Genomic DNA, 23,365 nt, shown 5'->3' on the forward strand with positions numbered 1-23,365 from the left:
AGATTTAAAGAAAAAAAGATTTAATTTTTTGTATATTCATTGCTATGTTCATTGCCTTACTTTAGCATTTGTAGCCGCTTGCGCTAATCATATTGAAAATCCAAAGATTTTCGATTTTTTGATGTAACACAATTTGCTTATTCTTATATTAAAGGCAGTCCAAAAAGAAACGCTGTTTTTAAAGAGATTGTGAAAGCTCTAAATAATAAGATAAAAAACTTGAAATCTTTATCTGAAACAAGTTGGGCTTGTCGTGCTGAGGAAGTTGATGTGAACAAAAATCAGATTAAAGCAATTATAGAAGCCATTGAATAGACAGTTGATGACGCAACTAATGCAAAAGTTAGAGCTAACGATAAAGGGATACTACATCAAATAAAATCCTTGGATTTTATTATGGGTTTGGAAATAATCCATCCAATTTTGCAAATGGTTGTCAAAATTAGCAAATTACTTTAATCATAAGACATAGATATTTGTTAAGCTATAAAAGAAGTTTCAAACTTAGCACTTGCTTTGGCAGAAATATAAAAATCAAACAAAAACCTTACGAAGTAGATTTCACTCTAATGCAGAGATCCTTCCTTTTCACTTTTTACAATAACTTTATTGTTCTCCCTTATTGCAAAAGCTATCTTCTGTTAAATTTGCCAATTCATATAACCCGAATAATAGGTCAGTTAAGAGTTTGCAATAACTTACTCTTAGTGGAGACAATCGAATATCTTTTATTTAAATTGTCCAATTTATGCATCAATGAAACGTGAAAGTGAGGACTGTTTATCCAGTTTAGATCATTTTGATTTTTCTCTTGACAATCCAACACCTGATTCCGCTAAAGCAATTTTTAATTACATCTCTAGTGTGCTTAAACTCGGGGCATTTATAATCAATTAATGATATATGTACTTTATTCGGTATTGTAAATCTTGTTATTGTATAGTTTTGTTCTTTATTTTATTTTTTTTTGTATACGATATTTATACGTTTGGTATTTAATTGTACTACCCTTGCTATGTAACTATGTGATTAAAAGCAATAAAGTGAATAAAAAAAATATAGAATTATAATAAAATTCCATTTTTTAGGTATATGGCTATTATAGTTCCTTTAAGAAGACGTATGAGTAAAAAATGTACACTAATTATAATTTTGTGTACCTGGATGTTGGCAGTTGTATTTGCAATGCCGCAGTTGCTGGTTTTCCAAGTTGATATAATTCCATGTACTGACAGAATTTCGTGTTATTCGTTATGGCCAGACGGAAATACAAATAGTTCAAATTTGGAATATATGTAAGTAATATTTATGCAGCAAATCCATAGATTGGTTTCGGTGATAACAATAGAAGGCTGACTTGTTTACATTTTTGAATCCGTAATTCTAATTATTAAAAACCGCCGCTTATTTTCAATATCTTTTATGTTATGTTTTATTTGGGTGGAACTTTCAGATATTCTCAATATTATTACAACTGAAAAATGTGTATACAGAGTGAATAGCCAACATGAATAAATAAATGGAGGCATGTTCAAAAAAACGCTTGGACACGTTGATTGGTATTTAGTATTAGTATTAGTTGCATTTTTGTTGCAATAAAAACTTTTTATACCTTAACTGTCATAAAACAGTAGCCAATACCAACTTTATTATTTTAAATACAATACTCTGTATATTATTAAATTTTTGGATTCCTCAGAATATTCTAGATATATCTTATGTACAGCTGGTTCCTAAAAAAACTGATATGACTCTTAAAGCGTATTTTGTAGAAATTTGAGCAGTGTATTTTGAAGGGTAAATACTGATTATTTACATGTTGTCACTATAACTACTAAATCTTAAAATTTGTCAAATAACTTATTCTGTTCAACCTCAAAAAATGGCTCCACATGCTAGCAAAGAACTAAAAGCAAGAATTGTAACGAAATTAGTAGATGGTTGGTTACTATCTGCCGTAGTAAACCATTTTAACGTAAGCAGAACAACAGTTTTTAATATTAATAAAATATGGAGAGAACCAGAAACTCTCGAAAGAAAGCAAGGTTCCGGAAGACCAAAATTATCTACCGCTTATGAAGATCGTACATTTTTGGAAAGATTAGAAGAGAATCCTTTTGAAGATGCAAAAACTGCAAGAACTATGTCACAGTTTTCGGGAAGAAAGATAACAACTTAGCGCAGAATTAAAGCATCGCATCTTAGGTACCGAACAGCAGCAAAAAAACAAGCCCTTACACCACAACAGAAACAATCAAGAGTTATATTTGTTGCTTTAAACCATAAGCTACAAAATCAAGATTTTTTGGACAGGGTAATATTTACAGATCGCAAATCCTAAGATCCCAAGATCCAAAGACCCTAAAATTTCCTAACCCATCCTAACATCCGTCTACAAACCCGCACAGGCCAGCGTGCTAGAGAAACGGCCATGAAGCCCCGTAAAATGAGTAACGATGAAGACGCAAGGCCCTCAGTCTCCGCCCAACTAGGCTATGGTAGCAGTCACAGAGGTAGAGGGACAGAGGGTGCTAAGAATCTCCGGAGTGGACCAGGCTACCTATATAAACGACAACGGCAAAGAATATGGTTGATGGCAACATATATCACCAGAACAATGATGGAAGACAAAAAACTTGAGGAACTTGAAAACGAGCTGAAGCATATAAAATGGGATATACTTGGATTATCTGAAGTACGGCGAAAAGGTGAAGAACAAATGATCTTTCGTCGGGAAATCTATTTCACTATAGAGGAGAATCTTCTAATGGTGGCGTTGGATTTATGATAAATAAAAAACACACGAAGAATGTACTTACAATTAAAAGCATAAGTGATAGAGTTATTTATCTTATCTACAAAATAAACGAAAAAATTCGATCAAAGATCATCCAGGTATACGCACCTACCAGTGCCCACACAGACGAAGAAGTTGAATGGTTCTACGATGACGTTAACACTGCGCTAGAAGAGGTAACCACCAATTTTACCATACTGATGGAAGACCTAAACTCCAAAATAGGCCACAAGCAGGATGATTCGCAGTTTGTACTTGGACCTCACAGATATGGCGACAGAAACGAAAGGGATCAAATATTCTTATAGAAATATTATTTAAATTCTTATAGAATTTCTTCTGCAACACAGACTATGTCATGAACACCCATTTTAAAAAAAGCCCCCAAAGAAAGTGGACTTGGCAATCACCAAATGGCTTGAACAAAAACGAAATTGACTTTATCTTTACTAACAAAAAAGACGCTGTTCAAGACGTAACTGTATTAAATCAATTTTCAATCGGAAGTGACCATAGAATGGTTAGAGCGAAGCTAGTCTTGAACGTAAAGAAGGAACGAAGAAATATGGTAACAAGGACTAAACATGTTCTGCGATTACTAACACAAGGACATACCAGGAAGAAATAGATAGAAACCTTGAGAATGACGTGAAAGATAAACTTAATAAACGAAACAAATTCTCCAGTTTTCTTTGATTTATTTTTGATTGATTGTTTAATATCGTGTTTTGTGCAAAGTATTTTAATACCTGTGATTAATATATTCGATATGCCTCCTATGCGACGAAGTAATTTAGGTAGAAGAACTCGAAATGCTACAAAACAAACTAATTACCGATCTAATCATACTGCACAAGAACGTGACGACCGAAATGAACTTAAAAGAATTCGTTTATCGCGAACGCGGCAAGCGAGAGCGAGAGATTCAACTAATAATCGCGCAAGTTTGAATCGAGCTGCTTTCAATTACGATTTGTCAATTGACTACAGTAATTACCAATGTGTTACTATTGGATCTATGATCTTGGTTTACTCTCATTTTAAGGCATTGAAATACAAATATAAAGCCAATGGATTGTGTTGCGCAAATGGGAAAGTGAAATTGATACCATTGGATCCACCACCAGATCCATTGTACTCATTGGTTTCAGGAATATGACCAGATTCCATACACTTTTTGTCAAATATCCCATTATATTTTGGCAAGGTGAAGATGGCTATGATTTCTTAAACAAGATGATAAATTCCATTACAGGTAATTGAAATATTACTTTAGCTATGAAGATATATTATCAGTCACTATATTATTTTTTTTATTTTCAATGTTATGAAAACAAAAATCTATTTCCAGGTTCTAAAACCAACAAAAAAGTCAGTTTAATAAACTATTATTCATACTGCCTAATGATTCGGGGAAATGAAGACAATCACATACTCAAATGTCGGCGATTATATCACAAGTATGTTGTAGACATGTATGTTAAAATTGAAACGGATAGATTAATATTCATCAGGTTGAATCAGACCAAACTTAGATCTGAAGAGTATATTCACCTTCGAGATGCGATTAATACTGATTGAAATGCACAGAATGTTGGTCGGAAGACTATTCTTCCAGCAACATACATCGGAAGCCCTCGACATATGCATGAATATGCTTAAGATGCCATGTCATATGTTCGTCATTATGGTACAGCAGATTTGTTCATCACATTCACATGCAATCTACACTGGATAGAAATCAAGCAGGAGTTATTCCTTGGGTAATCACCCATTTATCGTCATGATATTACAGCTAGAGTCTTTAGACAAAAGTTGAAGTCTTTAATGGATTTCATTATGAAACATTATGTGTTTGGAGAGACACGCTGCTGGATGTATTCTGTGGAGTGGCAGAAACGGGGATTGCCACATGCACACATTTTGATTTGGTTAGTTGAAAAGATAAAGCCAAATGAAGTTGTTGCAGTAATATCAGCTGAACTCCCTAATGTAGAAGTAGATCCTGGATTGCATAAGGTAGTTATCAAAAACATGATACATGGTGCCTGTGGAACTCTTAATCAAAATTCACCGTGTATGTTCAAACCGTTCAAATGTTCAAAGCGATATCCACGGACATTAATATCTGAAAAAATGACTGATAATAGCGGTTATCCACTGTATCGTCGCCGATCGACAGCAGACAATGGAAGATTAACAATTGCCAAATTAAATCAACAAGATATTGAAATAGATGATCGCTGGATTGTTCCATATTCACCCATTTCATCAAGGACCTTCAAAGCGCACATCAACGTTGAATCTTGCCATTCAGTGAAATCTATTAAATACATTTGTAAATATGTAACCAAAGGGAGTGATATGGATGTGATTGGTATTAATGCAGGGAATTCTAATGATGAAGTTACCCAATACCAAATGGGTCGCTATGTTAGTAGTAATGAAGCAGTTTAGCGAATATTTTCTTTTCCTATTCATGAGAGAGACCCTACTGTTGTTCATTTAGCTGTGCATTTAAAAAATGGACAAAGAGTATATTTTACAGCACAGAAGGCAGTACAAAGAGCTGCTTCGCCACCATCTACTACATTACCCAGTTTTTTTGAGATGTGCCAAAACGATGCTTTTGCTCAAACATTGTTATATTCTGAAATGCCAAAATATTATACTTGGAATCAATCCTCAAGGAGATTTATACGACGGAAACAAGGAAAATCAGTTCCAGGATACCCAGATGTATATTCTACCGATGCGATTGGTCGAATTTGTTCAGTACATCCAAGCAATGATGAATATTTTTATTTACTACTTCTATTAGTCAATGTACGTGGCCCTTCATCATTCTAACATTTAGGAACTGTTGATGGTGATTTGTGTGGATCATAGAGAGAAGTCTGCTAATGTTTGCAATTGCTAGAAAATGACGCTCATTGGGATCAAACTCATCACAAGCTCATCAAATACGAACATTGTTTTCTATAATCACATCTACATGCTTCCCATCAAACCCAAATGATTTGTGGATCAAGTACAAAGATAATATGTGTGATGATATTTTGTATTAAATACGGATTAGAAGGGAAAATCCAAATATACAAATAAGCGCAGAAATTTACAATGAAGCATTGATTTCAATTGAGGACATGTGCTTGATGATATTAAACAAACTATTATTTCAATTAGGCCTGGCCGCGCCCAATCGTCCAATGCATAATGCTTTTAAACAAGTGTTGCACCGAGAAAAACTGTATGATCTCAACACTTTGAAAGAATTAATTCAAACAAATTTTCCACTATTGAATGAACAACAGAAGTATGTATTTGATACACTTATGAAAGTAACAAATGATAAAACAGGAGGGATTTACTACTTAGGTGAACCTGGTGGTACAGGCAAAACTTTTTTGATTTCGTTGATATTAGCAACAATTCGCTTACAAAATAAAAATGCACTTGCACTCGCTTCGTCGGGAATCGCAGCAACTTTGCTTGAAGGTAGTCGAACAGCCTATTCAGCACTAAAATTGCCATTAAACATGCAAAGCAACGAAACTCCAACCTGCAACATTTCGAAGAACTCTGCAATGGCAAAGGTTTTGCAGCAATGTGAATTGATTGTTTGGGATGAATGCACGATGGCACATAAAAAATTTTTGGAGGCTTCAGATAGAACTTTACAAGATCTACGGAGCAATCATAACCCATTTGGTGGTGCAATGATTTTATTAGCAGGAGATTGCCAGTGATTCATGCCAGAGGAGAGTCAAACATTCCACGATCAACGCCAGCTGATGAACTCAATGCATGTTTAAAGTCCTCCACTTTGTGGAAACATGTCAAGGTATTGCACTTAATCAAGAATGTACGTGTCGAGTTGCAAAATGACCAATCTGGAGACATATTCTCTAAACAACTCATTTTCATTGGTAATTGCAAATTTCCTATAAACACCTTGACTGGTTGCATTAACTTTCCTCAAAGTTTTTGTCAGTTAACTCGATCAAAAGATGAGCTTATTCAAAAGGTGTTTCCAGATGTTGCTCAAAATTACAGAAACCATGATTGGTTTAGCGAACGGACTATATTGGCGGCAAAAAACATAGATGTAAATGAATTAAATTTCAAAATTCAAGAACAAATTACAGGCGAATTGAGGATATATAAATCAGTTGATTCGGCTACTAACCAAGATGATGTCGCCAACTATCCGCCTGAATTTTTAAACTCGCTGGGTTTACCAGGATTGCCACCTCATAGTCTTCAATTAAAGGTTGGATCGGTACAACGTGATAGAAGCAACTATACCGAAAGGAAAGTATAAAGGAGAAGACGTTTTGATAGCACGCATCCCAATGATTCCGACTGATGTACCATTTGAATTGAAACGACTACAGTTTCCAGTGCGGCTTTCTTTTGCTATGACCATAAATAAGTCCCAGGGGCAATCATTAGGTTTTTGTGGTTTAATATAGAAAAACAATGTTTTTCATATGGTCAATTGTACGTTGCCTGTTCCCGTGTTGAAAAACCATCAGATTTGTTTATATATTCACCAGGTAATCAAACAAAAACATTGTATATCATAAAGCACTACAATAAAAATAAAACAAATTTTTGTTAATAATTATGATTCACTTGATTTGCAATAAAGCGATTACTGAAAATACTTATATACGTTTTATTTCATTATTCTTTATTATATCGGTTATTAACCCTATGTTAATAGTAATAATAATAAATAATTAATTATCTCTATGTTTTGTCATTGAAGCACCCACTTTATAATATTTGTCACCTTTAGATTCCCACTATCCCTTTAGATTTTTTTCAATTAGGTTTGAACCTTAAGTTCCCCTCTTAGTTTGAAACCCTCTGGCAGACATCCCCTTAGTGGGTCCAAAAGGGTGGCCAAAGTTCGTGGAAACGAAGATACTTAGGTCACCCGAGCTGACCGTCACACACTCCCTATCATCATGGTGACGGTTCTGTTCAGGAGAATTAAAAAAATAAACTGCCACATCCAAATCTATTTGACAGAACTAAGTCTGTCGGGTTAGCTAGTGTATTAATAAGACATTCTTGCATATAAAACTTTGTATAAACACAGCACTGGTAAAACTAATCCTATCCTTTGGTGCGGAATGTTGACTATGTCAAAAAAAAATAGAAACCCATAGGTATTTCAGATGATCAAGTTTCAAGAATGTAAAGAATTGGATATTAAGAAATAAAGCTTTATCCAAATGCCACAGAAATAATGAATCACAGAATGCAAGGAACAATCCAATAGTTTGGTCCTGTAACAAAGGTGAATGGAGAGCAATGGCTTAAGAAAATATTATTGTACATTTCGATAAAAATAATGAAAAGAAGATCATCTTCCTGAAATCTTCTTCTTAGAGTGCCATATCCCTACGGAACGTCGGCGACTACCATGCTTATAATATTGTTATACTGATCTCGGTCTTGCGCTACGTGTAGCAATTGGTCCGCTGTCAAACCTGTCCACTGCCGCAAATTCCTCAACCATGAGAGTTTCTTCCGTCCTATCCATTTCTTTCCTTCGATTTTACCGTTGAGAATTAGCCGAAGGAACTCATATCTTGGTCCTCTGATTATATGTCCAAGATATTCTAGTTTACGCCTCTAAATAATATTTAATAGAGTTCGTTGATGTCCCATTTTTCGAAGAACTTCTTCGTTTCTGGTTCTGCTAGTCCATGGAACTTTTAGTATACTTCGATACAACCACATCTCAAACGCCTCGATCTTATTCATGATATCGGCGTTTAAAGTCCAAGTTTCACATCCATACAAAAGTACAGACCACACGTAACATCTTGTAAACTTTTCACGGATTTCCAAATTTAATGAGTTATTGGATAATAGAGGCTTGAGTTTTTGAAATGAGTTTCTTGCCTGTTCAATTCTACATCGAATTTCGAAGGATGGATCCAGATTTTGGGTAATCCAACATCCAAGGTATTTTAATCTCTGAACTCTCTGCATTTACTGGTCACCATGTATTTAGTTTTATCGATATTTATCGACAGTCCCCAATTTGTGCATTCCATGTCAACTCTATTGATTAGCTCCTGCAGATCGTCGATCAGCAGCTAGAATTTTCAGCTAGAATCACAGTATCGTCGGCGTACCGTATATTGTTAATTATTTCTCCTCCTATGATAATTCCTTTTTGATCTTTTAAAGCTTCCCTAAATAGATTCTCAGAATACCCGTTAAAGAGGATGGGAGACAGTACACAGCCCTGTCTTACGCCTCGTTCACTACTGATTGGCTTTGATTCTCTGTTGTTGGTATTAATAATGGCTGTTTGGTTCCAGTAAAGTTTGGCAATAAGTTTGATGTCTTTCTCATCTAGTTGGATGCTCTGCAAGGCGGTAATTAGTCTGGTATGCTGGACGCGATCAAATGCCTTTTCAAAATCAATGAAGCACATATATACGGGTTTTCTTACCTCCCAACATCGTTGAAGGAGTGTTTGCATAGAAAATAGTGCTTCTCTAGTTCCAAGGCATCTCCGGAACCCGAACTGCTCTTGACTAATTATTTCTTCGCACTTGTTGTTAATTCGGTTTAGAATAGTGAAGTTTAGAATAGTTCCTGAAATAGTGAAATACAGAAACATGCAGGAAAACTTATGTGATTTTTGTTCATTATACCGTTATATCATTCAAAAAAAAAAGAATTTAAGAAAGAGACTAATCTCTGCTGGTTTTACTATTCTAAATCAATACATCTGATTTATTTTGTTAATTTGTCGATTTTCTATTACCTTTATAATCTATGCAACACTTATTATTTATAGATATAGATATTAGATATCTATGTATTAATTTATTTGATTGTTTCAGCTACAACATATCATTCATAGTTTTCACGTACTTTATACCAGTCGGTGCAATGATTATTACATATTCTCAAGTAGCAGCAGAATTATGGTGGTCAAAAAGTATCGGTGAGGTTACCGATAGACAAATGGAAATTATCACAAACAAAAGAAAGGTAAAACAAAAGTTATTTTATTGAAATACTCACAAAGGTAGAAGAGCTTAACATAGTGTAAAAGCTATTTTATATTGCAACAAGGTTTTTTAAGAAAATTATTAAAAAATATTCGTATTACTAAAATCGGTTCAGATATCAATGTGCAGTTCTTTTCTAACTGCAGTTATTAAAATGCAGTCCTTTTTCTAAATTAATTCCTTAAAAAATTCGGGAGCAATATTAAGTCTGAATGGAAGTGTATCAAATTTCCAAATGCCGAAATGAGTTTCAAATGCACAAACTTTACTGGACATCTCATCAAGCTGAACTTGACAGAACCCCTCTTTAAAGTCTAAAACAGAAAATTAACATTTGTTTTTTAAATTACTGCATATGTCTTTAATAGTAGTTATTAAACAATATTCCTTTTAAGTGCTTGGTTTAAATCTCTACGATCCAAACAAATCTTTAATGTTTTATCAGGTTTTCCAACAATAACCAAATTGCTCAAACACTCTATAGGAGTTTTACATTTAGGTTTACATTTAATACTGCCATTTAATAATGCCACGTTTATCTAAATCGAACAGTTGATTTTTTAACCTTTTCGTGACCGTGCGGGGTATTTTAGATACCCCAGATGCGGTTTTGTTATTATAACTTTTTAAAATATTTTTATTTTTTTTTTGTTCCTCCAGGTAATCTTAGAAAATACATTACTAAATCTTTGTTTTATAAAAATTATTAGATTTAATTTTAATTTTCTACTAAAATTGAAATTAATTACTTGGGGTACCTCCGTTATCCCGCACGGCCTGCTATGTATTGAAATCATATATGTATATTCCTGTCGTCGGCCAGCTAAATACATAAACAATATTCTATTTTTAGATTACTGTTAGTCTTTACTTTGCTTTGCTTCACGTATGTGTGTATTTTGGAGAAAATGGCGCTACGTAAATATTATACTGAAGAGGAATTACGTAGAATTTTAGAAGAAAGTGACAATAGTGACGATGAATGAGAGCTTAGTCCTAGTGAATCAGAAAGTAAGGACAATGTCGAAGAACAAGAAATAGTTCTAGATGAAATTACAGTCCTTGAAAACGAAAGCGAAAAATCTACTTTTGAGCCAGTTGCCGAAATACTAAAATCGAAATCTGGATATGAATGGAAAACACAACTACCTGCACCTACAAAGCGCAGGGCTCATAATATAGTAAATTGTCGTGTCATGGCTATTACTTCAATAAAAGAAGCATTCCAATGCTATATAAAGGAGAATATGCTAGCTGGCATATGCACGCACACAAATCGACACGGAGAAGTATATACTGAAAAATTTAATGAAAATCATCCTGCTGATCAAATGGTTTGGAAAATGTTACAATTACTGAATTAAACGCTTTCATTGAAGTATTTATAGCCAGTGGAAGGAATCACGAAAGAAAACTTCACTTGGCGGAAATGTGGGCCGAAAATGAACTATTCAAACAACCATTTTTTACTGCTGTAATGTCTCGAAATAGATTCAAGATGATCTACAGACACATAAGATTTGATGACCCCTCCACAAGAACAAATAGAATAATAGAAACAAAAGATAAACTACAAGAAATTCGCAATACATATGATCAATTTGTAAAAAATTGCATTGATAATTATTCACCTGGTGAAAATATCACAGTCGATGAGAGGTTAGCTACATTCAGAGGAAAATGTCCATTTAGAGTTTATATAAAAAGTAAACTTGGTCGATATGGAATAAAAATTTGGGTTTGTTCGGACTCTGATACTAGTTATATTTTGACCAGTCAGATATACACTGGAATGATAGAAAAACAACGAGAAGTGAATCAAGGTTTTAGGGTAGTTTAAGATATGGTTAGACCCTGTTTTGGATCCGGGTGTGGAGTTAGTACAGACAATTTTTTTATCTCCATTCCCCTAGCCGAAGAACTGCTAAGACATCAACTTACAATTACGGGAACTCTAAGGGCTAACAAAAAAGATATTCCTGCCGAATTTGCTCCGAATTCTGTGCGCGAAGAACGTTCCTCTATTTTTGGATTTTCTGATGATCTCACATTAGTGTCTTATGTACTTACAAAAAAGAAAGCAGTTATTCTTTTATCGACACAGTTTCACAGCAAAGAAATATCCTCTGATGAAAAAGCAAAACGTAAGCCTGAAATTATTTTACACTATAATAAAACCAAAGAGTCCGTTGACACCGGAGATAAAATGACCAGAGAATATACATGTGTTCGTTCAAGTAGGAGATGGCCATTTAGGATTTTTATGGAAATTATTGATATAGCTGCACTCAATCCCTATATTATATTCACTAAAAAGTTTCCCGATTGGAAAAGTAATAACCGAAGTAGGCGAAGGATTTTTTTACAAAACTTAGCACAAGAACTTGCACTCCCAAATATTATAAACCGGAAACAGAATAGCAATAATTTTCACAAAACTGTAAAAACCGCGATAGATGTATTTCTTTCTAACAGTAATGCTACAGTATCAGAAAACCCTGCTAGAGGAACTCAACATTATACAAATCGAAGATACAGCTTTTGTGCTAGATCACGGGATAGAAATACTAAAATATCATGTAGTATATGCAGAAAACCCATTTGCAACATATATCGAGAAGAAAGTAAAAAATTTGTATACCCTGACTGTAAAAATAATGAGTTTAAAGATTTTAGTTAAAGGTAAAAATGAAAACAATGTATATTTGTTTAAAAATAAAAACAAATTATTTTAGTTACTAGTGCTTCATTGTATAATGAATTATTAAAGTATTTTAGTGGGGTACCATAGTTACCCCACACGGCCTGAAGCGTAAGTTTTTGTAGCACGGTTCCGGAAAGGTCAATCTCTCTTTAATGCCTAAAGAGACCCTTTGCGAGGGCTTAGCCACGGGAACAAAATTCTCTTTGAGTTTTAGTTTAGATTTTTGAGGATATTTACCTAATTCAATCAATACATCAATATTTTTTTAAAAAAGTATATTTTTTAATGCAACTTTATCTTCTGGTGTGTTATCAGTTTTAGGTAAAACAACTCTAAGACTAAATAGATTCATAACTTTCGGTGAAATTCGTTCTTTTAAATCAGTTAAGATATTGTCTAAAAAGGGTAAATAAATAGATCTTCGGAAATATTCTTCGCAAGAGTTAGCAGGTTGGTTTTGACGAGAAACTATACGAGACATCTTCAATTTAATCTCTAGTTGTTCAGCTATTTCCTTTACTTCATACTAAAGTTTGCTAAAAACAGATTCAGCATTTGATCTTTTATTTTAAAGAATGCATTTAATGCCTTCTATACTCTCAGTAGCCTTCTTCAAATCTAATTTTGGTGACTGAAGAAGACGACTAAGTGATACAGTCCTACCTAAAACATCACTAAGATAAACTACTGAAATGAGAAATTCTGGGCTCCTAATAGTTTGCATTAATGAAAATGCATCAGCTGACGTTTTACTGTCCTTCCACGTAAAAATTGTTTCAGAAGCATTGTATATTTTAATGATTGATTCGCCCCGGAACTGAAGATGACCTTCATGCCTTTCAACCCAACGAGTTTCACAAATACCTTGGACAGCAGCCCCCAGTTCCTTCTTAAAAACATCATGTCGTTTGGGAGAGGCATTAGCAAAAGCTACTACTTTTCTCATAGTTCCTGAAACATTACGACATAATATAAGTTTTGAGAAGCTCGCCAAGGAATTATTCAAAATATGATTGCTACATTGACAACGCACAGCATGTTTGCAAAATGTCGCAAAAACCGACAGCTTCTTCTCGAATCGAATCGTAGGCGATAACAAATGTAATAGAATCTTCTCTAATCTCATTTAAATATAGATATCGCAGACACATTCTTCTTTACAGCAAGAAATGATATCATTTTGAGTAGTCTTACTAATTAATGTAGCATTAGCTGGAGCAGTTTCCAAATGTTTTAGCAGATCATTATCGCCAGCATCTATCCTAAACCGAAGTAATGCTCTAAAATGGCCATCATTTTTTTTGTACCATAGATGTTTACAATACTTTCAATATTTTTATCATCCCCATGCCCTTTGAAAGAAATATTTTGTCTACCACAAAGAATAACAGTTTTTATTATTGGATTCAAATTCTTCCTATTTTCTTGAATCATTTTAACTCTTAACTTATACATATGTATTTTTGTTTGGTGATGGGTCATGACCCCTGTGACTCCCCCTTGGATTCGCCACTGGAATTATCTTCTAGTTCCTGTCCGAGAACGAATTGAGGGCTGACTCAAAATGATTCTAGACTTACCCTAGTAAAAACACAAAAATATTTGCATTAGCAAAATTTAAACAGTTTATTTATATAAACTATTTTAAAACCTACTGTATGTTTGTAACTTTTTAAATTTTTATATTTTTCATTTAAGTTCAAGTCAAAATTAATAGTTTCAAAGGTTTTGATTTGAAAAAATTATCAGTAATATTGTAAATTTTTAAGGTACCTATTATTTACATTTTATTATTTTTTTAGGTTGTCAAAATGATGATAGTTGTGGTGACAATTTTTGCAGTTTGCTGGTCTCCTTATCAAATATATTTTCTGCTTACTTTTTACTATCCGTCTATAACGCTTGCTCCTTATGTTCAAGAGGTATATTTGTTTATATACTGGTTAGCAATGAGCAATTCCATGTATAATCCAATCATATATTGTTGGATGAACGCACGGTAAGTCAAAAATAAGTATTAATATTAAGACTATTTAGACCATTATAATAATATAGCAGTGCTTAGAAGCAGCTTGGGATCTTGGTGGCTTTCAAAAGACAATGAGTATTAACGAATATCTCTCATCAATACTCATCCATTTGCTGACTTGATTCATTTATGAATTCTCACTCAAAGCGGTAGACCAAAATTAAATTTTATACTCGGATGTTTGAACAATTTCTAGATGGCGTGAGTTACGAACAAGTAAGTGCTGACATTCCGCAAGTCGACAATAATACGTGGGTTGTCCAGAAAGTAAAGAACGATTGCGCATCACGCGCGGCGCCTATCCTCCACCGCCGCAATTTCGTGCCAGTTACCTCTGTCTGTCGCATAAGTGTGAGCTAAGTCTCATTACTATGTGGCCATACGTCTTTGTTCTATAATATTTTTAAATAGCGGCGTTAATCCAGGTAGAGTATATGTCTCGGGGTGAAGCAATCAATTTAGAAGCCTATCGCGAAACCCTACAAAGACTAAAACGGATATTACAATACAGAATAGACTACGTGGCATATCGACGAAGGTGTTTCTGATTCACGAAAATGCTCGGCCGCATGCATCGGCAGAACTCAGGAAGAACTTCAACGTCTACGATGGAAAATTTTCGAGCACCCTTCCTCTAGCCTAGAGCTTCGATTATCATCTGTTTCCGTAACTAAAGGAATTCTTGGGTTAAAAGGAGTTTCAAAACGACGAAGGTATTTGGCGGTAGACGACTATAACACCGGCATCTAAAAACTAATTCCACGATACAATAAATGCCTTAAAAACCAAGCCAACTGCATAGAAAAATAGCCTAAGGTACTGTGACAATATGTTATTTACTTTCTGGACGACCACTGCTGTGGCACACCCAGGGGTGGAGGGGGTTGGGGGTTAAAACCCACCCATATGTAAACAATAGTAGGAAAATGTAACTTGTCTTTCACAGACAATACAAAAAATCCACAACGGTAACTTAATAATTAAATTACCACTTTAAATATATAGAATACAATAATTATTATATAACAGTCTATTGCGATAGAATAGAAATAGGTGGAAAATTTTACGGGAGGCCTACGTTCAGCAGTGGACAAATATAGGCTAAATGATGATGATGATGAGTCTGTTGCGAATAACATGCGCCTACAGGACTGTATCTGCGGCGGCCTTGTGGACTATCACGGGTTGTGTTCCTCTGCATGTGTTAGTAGTAGAAAGGAGACATATCTATGAGAAAAGAGAGCAGAAGATGGATAAATGGGAAAATGTCAAGAAGAGTGAAACAACATGAAAGATGTTGCCCAGTGGACCAAGATGCTGATCCCGAACCTAAGAGACTGGGTAGATTGTCTGTTTTAAGGCTCAGAAACTTCATGGGTTCAGAAAGACAGATACAGATAAATGCCTATACTGCGAATATTTCGTGGCTGTTACCCACACAATACTGGAGTGTAATAGATGTACAGGGGAGAGAAACAAAATGTATAGAGAAATAGGTATGAACCCTGTGACTGTGAGAGACATCGTGAAGATGACAGGAAGTAAGGAGGGATGGACTAGCGTTCACAATTACATCCGAACAGTAGTTAAATAGAAAGAAGAAGAAGAGAAAAAATAACTTTACTAACGACAGAGATAAGATCTAGATAAGAGGAGGGAGTGTTCCAAAAATGTCGTCAGTCTTACAGCGGCCATCCCACTTTCGGAATACGATACATGCAACAGTCAACTGTGCACAAGTAGGAGAGGGTGGTTTTAGTTGGTAGGCAGGATAACGGGTGCCTGAAACTTTGGCACTGCTATCTTAAGTACTTTAAATTAAACTAAAACCCAAATTTTAAGGACTCAAAATGAAAGTAGCAGAGAATTCTAGGTGCGCCACTGGACCAATGTTCTTTGAGTTTTCTTATATATGTTGTTTATAATGGTAAGGATATTTTATGTAAAGTTCTCAAGTAAAAAAAGTGTGAGTGCTCCCATTATTTAATTATAACAGGGGAGCAAATTTTGACTGAAGTTTCTATTCTTCTAATCAACTAATTTAGTCAAACTAGAAAAAAATCAGGTGTAATTTTAAAAAATTTGTTTGATTCCCAAAATAAATTTCATCCTGTATGCGGTTTTTGAAAACTCTATAAGAGTTAATAAGAATTTTATAAAAAATATTGAATCATAAACATATCGCTACAAGCGGTATATTTTGAATAATCTCGAACCTGGAACTCTAAAAAGTAGATTCGGATTCTTTGATTCTTTTACCAGAACTCTCTCGAATTTATTACCGAACTAAATTAAAACATATTTAAATAACGTTTAAAAAAATCTGTGAATATAATTCGAACCAAGAGTTTATTTTCGTTACAAGTGTTATCAGAAGTGAGGGATTCTTCTTCTTCTTCACGTACCGTATCAGAGTTATCCGACGTTGGCGATCACCATTGCCAAGGCTTCTCGATCTTATGCCACATGGAATAATTGTCCTGTATTTGATATATTATTGCATTCACGAAAGTTTTTTAACCAAGAAACCTGTTGTCTTCCTACATCTTTACGGCCTTCTGATTTGCCTTTAAGGATCAGTTGTAATATTCTATATCGATTTCCCCTCACCATATGTCCCAGATAAGACATTTTTTGATGTTTAAAAGTGTTTATATATATTGACCCTCCTTAGTACTTCATTCGTTTTTCTTGCTGTCCAAGGTATCTTCAGCATTCTTCTATAATTTCACATTTTCAATGTTTTAATTCTGTTCATGATTGATACTTTTAGTGTCCACACTTCTGCTCCATACAAAAGTACAGACCACATATAGTAGGAGAGACTGGTGTCGGTTGTAACAAATGTCACAAATTGATTTTTTTTGACTAAGTTGAGCTTTGTTAAATTTTTAATTTATTCAAACCTGTACTACGGACTCTATTACACAGTATCTTTGGCTCAAAAGCTGCTTAAGTATTACAGAAATGAAATTATGACCCTTTGTGTCAGGTTACCTCATGCGTTACAATTGACACCTTATTGGTGTCAATAGTAACAGAGCTGGTGTTGATTGTAAAAGATATTAACCTATAGTATAGAGTAAAAATAAATTAAATAGGAAGTAGTAAAAATATATTTCATATTACAATGACAGAAAATAATAGATATGTGTAAGCATTAGAAATAAAAGCAATAACAAATTCTGGTAACATATTTTTACAGAAAAAAAAACTAATCACTGTCAAATTCACAATTGAAGCAAATGTAGAATGGGCTTTTGTTTGTACAGTTTAAATGTGCCCAGTGCTTACATTCTCGACATTGTAACCAATCTTCGGAGCTTGATGAATATGGACCACCGCATACCAAGCACAAAACTTCCTCATCGGAAGACTCAGAAGAATCTTCTTCAGTTGCTTTCAGGGGTGCTCTTCTCTTTTTGATATTTTTCTTCAATGGCAAAGGTGGCAAAGATTTTTCTTTGGATTACGTCCAAGCTGAACTTTACGCTTGACGGTGTCCCTTTTCTTTGAATTTTCTTCTTCAATCAACATCTTCTCTGGTGTATCAGTCAGAATAGCTTTCTTTCGTCTCATTCTTCCTCCTTTTTTGGGTTTGGTTAAGTCTGCTTTCGGCAATGGCTTAATACTCGTATCTTGAGGCGAAATACATACTGCTGGATTATTAGACTTGGGTGATAGAGTATTGTGTATTTTTGGTGACAAGGTAGCGGATAGACACGGTTGACTTTCCAAGTGACTGTTGTGTTGAACTGTAGGTGATTCTGGTTGATTATTTTCTATGTTTTCTTCATATAGAGGTCTATCAGTTACAGTTGATGCATTAAAATCACTATCGTTGAAAATCTCTCGATTGGAAGGCCAAATACCAGTGCATGAGAAACCAGCAAGAATATTGACAGGCGTTGTGGCCAAAGGAAGTGATGTTCTTACAATTGAAGGCAAATCGTATATATTCATTCTCTTTACAGGTTTATTTTTTATCCACTGATCACCAGCATTATTAAAATATTTCTTAAACGGACCATATACCCCACGATCTAAAGGTTGAAGCCTATGTGAAGTATGAGGCGGAAACGAAAGTAGAGCAATGAAATTAGCTCTGCAAAATTCTATCAGAAATATCGAAATATGAGACGAGGGGTTATCTAGCAATACAAGCACTTTATTAGTTTCACTTGGCTTTACATGTTTAACAAAATGTTTCATAAAAATAAGAAATTCATTATCTTGAATTTATCCAGACTTATTTCCAGTTCCTATGCACCCAACTGGTCCATCTCTAATAAAGTGGTCTTGAAAACGTAATCGTGGGAAGACGAACATTGGGGGTACGGTATTTCCCACTGCATTAATGGCTACACATAGTGTTACTAGAGTTTCACGTTCCTGGGATGATATGGATCCTACTTGCTTAGTTCCTTTTCTAGCTATAACTTTGGATGGTTTCTGAACGGTCGAAACACCCGTCTCGTCAATGTTATATATATTGTAAGGCTCAAAATTCTATCTGTCTAAAACAGTTGACAATTTATTAAAAAAATTGTTTACATTTTCTTTATTAAAATCCATGGCTCGTGAAAGGCTAGTAGCTTGAGGTGTACGAAGTCTTAAATTTGGATTTAAGACTTCGTACATGTCTAAGTCGAGTAAATCTTTTGTGGTAAGTCCGAAATATAAATCTACAATAGTTTCGCACTATTTAGCAAGCTGTAACTCCATTTCATAATTAAACGCTCTGTTGTAAGGATTGTATCCAACCCGAAGTTGCGAGTTTTCATGTAACGACTTAACATAGCGATATAAAGGAACGTGACACATACCATAATCTTTAGCCACTTTTCTAATATATTGGTTAGTATCTATTACCTTCCTAGCTGCTTCGTCATAAATATCTTTTGACGTTAACCCTCTTTCCGTTTTTCTTGGCCTTGGCTTCACCATTTTTCGTCGATCTAGAAAATAAAGAACCCTATTAAAAAAGAATATAATAGGTGTCAATTGTAACATGTTACAAACGACACCGCAGTGTGTGTTACAATCGACATTAAGTTAACCTATAAATAAGAAAGATAATGTATGCCCTTCGTAGAAAAGGTGAGCTACAGTAAACGAAATTAAAGATGTTAAAAAAGATTGGCCTTACCTTAAAATATTTTTAAGTTGAGTTTCGAACGGCAAAATCAACAATTTGTGACGCAACTAAAATGTATTTTAGTTGCGTCATATGATGAAATACAAACATGTGCCTTAAACTTGTGCAATAGGATACGGCTAACTCTGAAACTACAGTCGGTGGTGTGAGGTAGATATCCTTCTATGCATATTAGTTCGTTTTGATTTATTTCAAAAGATGGCGCAAATATTACTATTGTTACAAACGACACCTGTTACAATTGACACCAGTCTTCCCTACTTAACTATTCTTTGGCTTAGTTCGAAACTGAGATGAATATTACAAATAAATGACTTCATCTTCATAAAAGTAGTTTTAGTAATTGATATTTTGCGTATTATTTCTGTCTGAATCTAGTTGATGTTTTGTGTAATTTTGTGACTTTTTCAACTTAAACTCCATTTAATTGATGATTGTTCGTCCAAAATTTGGGATAGCAGAAACACTTTTAGCCTTTCATTAATAATATTAAGAAGAACTTTACTTACATGTGATGTAAGAGCTATTGATCTGTACTACAATCTGTTGAGATTCGTTTTCCATACATTGGATTAAACAAGGATTTACACCAATCGGAATATCATTTTTCTGTATTCCATAATTATCTCTTCACACATTGTATATGAATAACGTTAATTCCGTCTTGCCCATGCCATTTATTATTTCAGCTGTTATTTGGTCTTCTCTTCCTGATATTCCTAGTTACAGTCTTTTTATGACAGCTACTGCTTCTCGATTCTAAGAATATTTGGTACTTTCTCTCAATTCTCTAGATAGGTACTTTGCTTTATTGAACAGTTCTTTAGATTCCTGAAGATCCGCGTATTCATGTATTTTACCTCCTATGGCATTGATGTGTCTATTTTTGTCTCTTCTACTTAGATGTTTTATTTGTGTATTAGTTTTGCGATCCATTGACTTCTATCTGTAAGGTTTTTTGTACAGCAGTTTACCTCTCTCCGTTTTTATACTATCTTCATAGTTTCGTCTGTCATCCAGTGTTTCCGTATTTGTAATTTTTCTTTGCGATTTGCCGAATCTAACGCATTAAAAATCTATTGTTTTGTGTCGAATGAATACATTCTAAGGCGATTGGCAATGGTTAAGATTTATTTTAATTACATTGAAGATTTGGTCACGGGTTACTCTTTCTGGGACAAACCAGGATTCTTCTTTACCTTTAGGTGCCATATCATAATTATCTGACGTCGGCAATTACCATTGAGAAGACCTATCAATTTTCTGCTATACTGTATCCAGAAATTTAGTGTCTCATTATAAAAGTTATTTTATAATGAGACCGGCCAGGACTCATAAGCTGAAAAGATGAAAGCTGCCAGGACCGGCATAATAGCCAAACATAGCACAACTGTATATAGGTATATATAATCAGATCAAATATTATCATTCAAGCATAATGTCAAAAAACTCTTTTTATAAACATACAAATTTCCCATAATTATTGTTATTAATCATTATTTTAAGTCTCAACGAAGAAAATGTTTTGTGTGTGTTTTGTGTTTTATTGGCACTAGTTTTCACTAGTTTAACTCAGGGGAGTACTGTGTAGTGTCTGTGTTAAATAAATGTCTTGTTACTTTAGTAAAGTCGACTTCATTGTCTTTACAAAGAAACGCTAATTGTATCTGAACGTCTGAGGTCCCTTCGGTGAGTAGCGATTTACTCGTTTTAAAAGGTTCATATTTATTCATGTTGACATGTTATGTTTAAGTTTTCCGTTTCATGTCTGAAAAAGTTGGCAAAAAATGGGAAATATTCTTTATTAATAATTTTACGAAAAAAAAATTATTCTTCATTAAAGGTTGTGCAATCTTATAAAATATTAAGTGGTAGATAGGAAAAATCAAAATTATTAATTAATACTGAAGAGGAAAGTGATTTTAAATTTAGATATGCAAGAAAATGTAATTTTAAAATGTTTGTAGCTATTAAACATTATGTCCAAGTTTAGATTCACGACCTTCTAATAATTAAATAATACATTTAAAGTAAAAAGTAAATAAAAAAATACTTTTGCATTTGTTGATTTTGTATATTGAATAAGGTAAATTAGAAATAAAATTAAAAATTAATGCACCTACTGATGCATCATTAAAAGGCCATGCATCTAAATTTAAAAATAATTTTTAAATCCTACAACCAAATTAAAATAACATTTTATGCTGCACCTAAATTTAAAAGTATTTTACTTTTAAGCATAAATCAATATTTTTGATTTTCGGTGTATACCACTTAAACTTTTATAAATTTGATTATTGATTATTGATTTCTATGAAATGCAGAAATGTTTATGAAGAATAGTTTTTTTCATGAAATTAATAATAAAGAAATTTCCCATTTGTTGCCAACTTTTTCAGACATACTTTATACCTTACTAACAATTAAAACACTTCTTTCCTTACGTGAAGTTTAAAATATAATCATATTTAGCTATATGTATATATCTACATTAATTCATTTTAATTTTCACTTCACCAGTTTATTATTTCACTTGCAATTTTTTTAACAAAACAAAAATTGTTTATGACTTTCAAAATTTGGATATATTTAATAAAGAATCGAGACAGAAAATATAATAATTAATTAATTCGAATACTCCATCAGTTCATATATTTTTTCCCTTAATTATCTAGATATTAAATATGTAATGTAAATGACAAATAAAATATAAAATTCGTTAAGCCGGCCCTTTTTACTATTTACCTGAAGAGGCAAATCCCTTTATGGCTTCGACTTTATTAGCGGGATACTTTTAAATTCTGCATAAGTCAGTTCTAATAATTGTGAATGAAGTATACATAAAATAATTGCCCTGCATTTGATATCTGAGTCAATTCACGAATATTTTTTAACTAAGAAACCTGGTTTCTTCCTACACCTCTACAGCCTTCTGTTTTGCCTTTATGGATCATTTGTATGATTCTATATCGATTTTTCTTCTCTATACGAGCCCTAATAATTAAATGTTTAGACAAACGAAAATTTATTAAAAACGTTTATCTTCACGATCTTTCTTATTGAACCAAAGAACGAGATCAATAATACATTAAACTCTATCATTAATTATAAAGTATTGAATTGGCTCGGTCTCTATAAACTTTGAATTGCAGTGTTGGCGGCAAAATAAACGAAAATGTTGCATAAGATCGTGACAACTAAATGTTCAGACAATTCAAGAAATTACTACTTTACAGTAGATAAGACATTTTCCGATGTTTAATAGTCTTTAGCAATTCTCTATCTTCGTTGACCCTCCTTAGTACTCCCTCACTAGTTTTTCTTGCTGCCCAAGGTATTTTCAGCATCCTTCTATGAATACATATTTCCAATGCTTCAGTTCTATTCATACTTGTTACTTTTAGTGTCCACACTTCTGCTCCATACAAAAATACAGACCAAATATTGCCCTTAACCATTAGTTGTCTTAGTTCTAAACTGAGATGATTATTGTAAAGAAATGTGTTTATTTTCATAAAAGTAGTTTTAGTAATTGTGACTCTTCGTTTTATTTCTATGTCTGGATCTAGTGAAAGACTAAAACTTTGATTTTGTTTTGAGTTTATTTTAATGCCCATATTCTCTACTA

At 33.7% G+C, this 23,365-nt stretch overlaps 1 protein-coding gene across 2 annotated transcripts in view; it reads left to right on the forward strand.

The window, feature by feature from the left end:
• Positions 1–23,365, forward strand: part of TkR99D (Tachykinin-like receptor at 99D) — a 90,250-nt gene that overhangs the window by 65,106 nt on the left and 1,779 nt on the right. For both annotated transcript variants that reach the window (XM_072541603.1, XM_072541604.1), the window contains exons 5-7: positions 1,089–1,295; positions 9,676–9,826; positions 14,353–14,549. In XM_072541603.1, coding sequence (XP_072397704.1) covers positions 1,089–1,295; positions 9,676–9,826; positions 14,353–14,549 — 555 coding nt within the window. The remainder of the gene's footprint in view (positions 1–1,088; positions 1,296–9,675; positions 9,827–14,352; positions 14,550–23,365) is intronic.

The sequence above is a fragment of the Diabrotica undecimpunctata genome, chromosome 8, assembly GCF_040954645.1.
Source record: "Diabrotica undecimpunctata isolate CICGRU chromosome 8, icDiaUnde3, whole genome shotgun sequence".
Taxonomy (NCBI): Eukaryota; Metazoa; Arthropoda; class Insecta; order Coleoptera; family Chrysomelidae; genus Diabrotica; species Diabrotica undecimpunctata.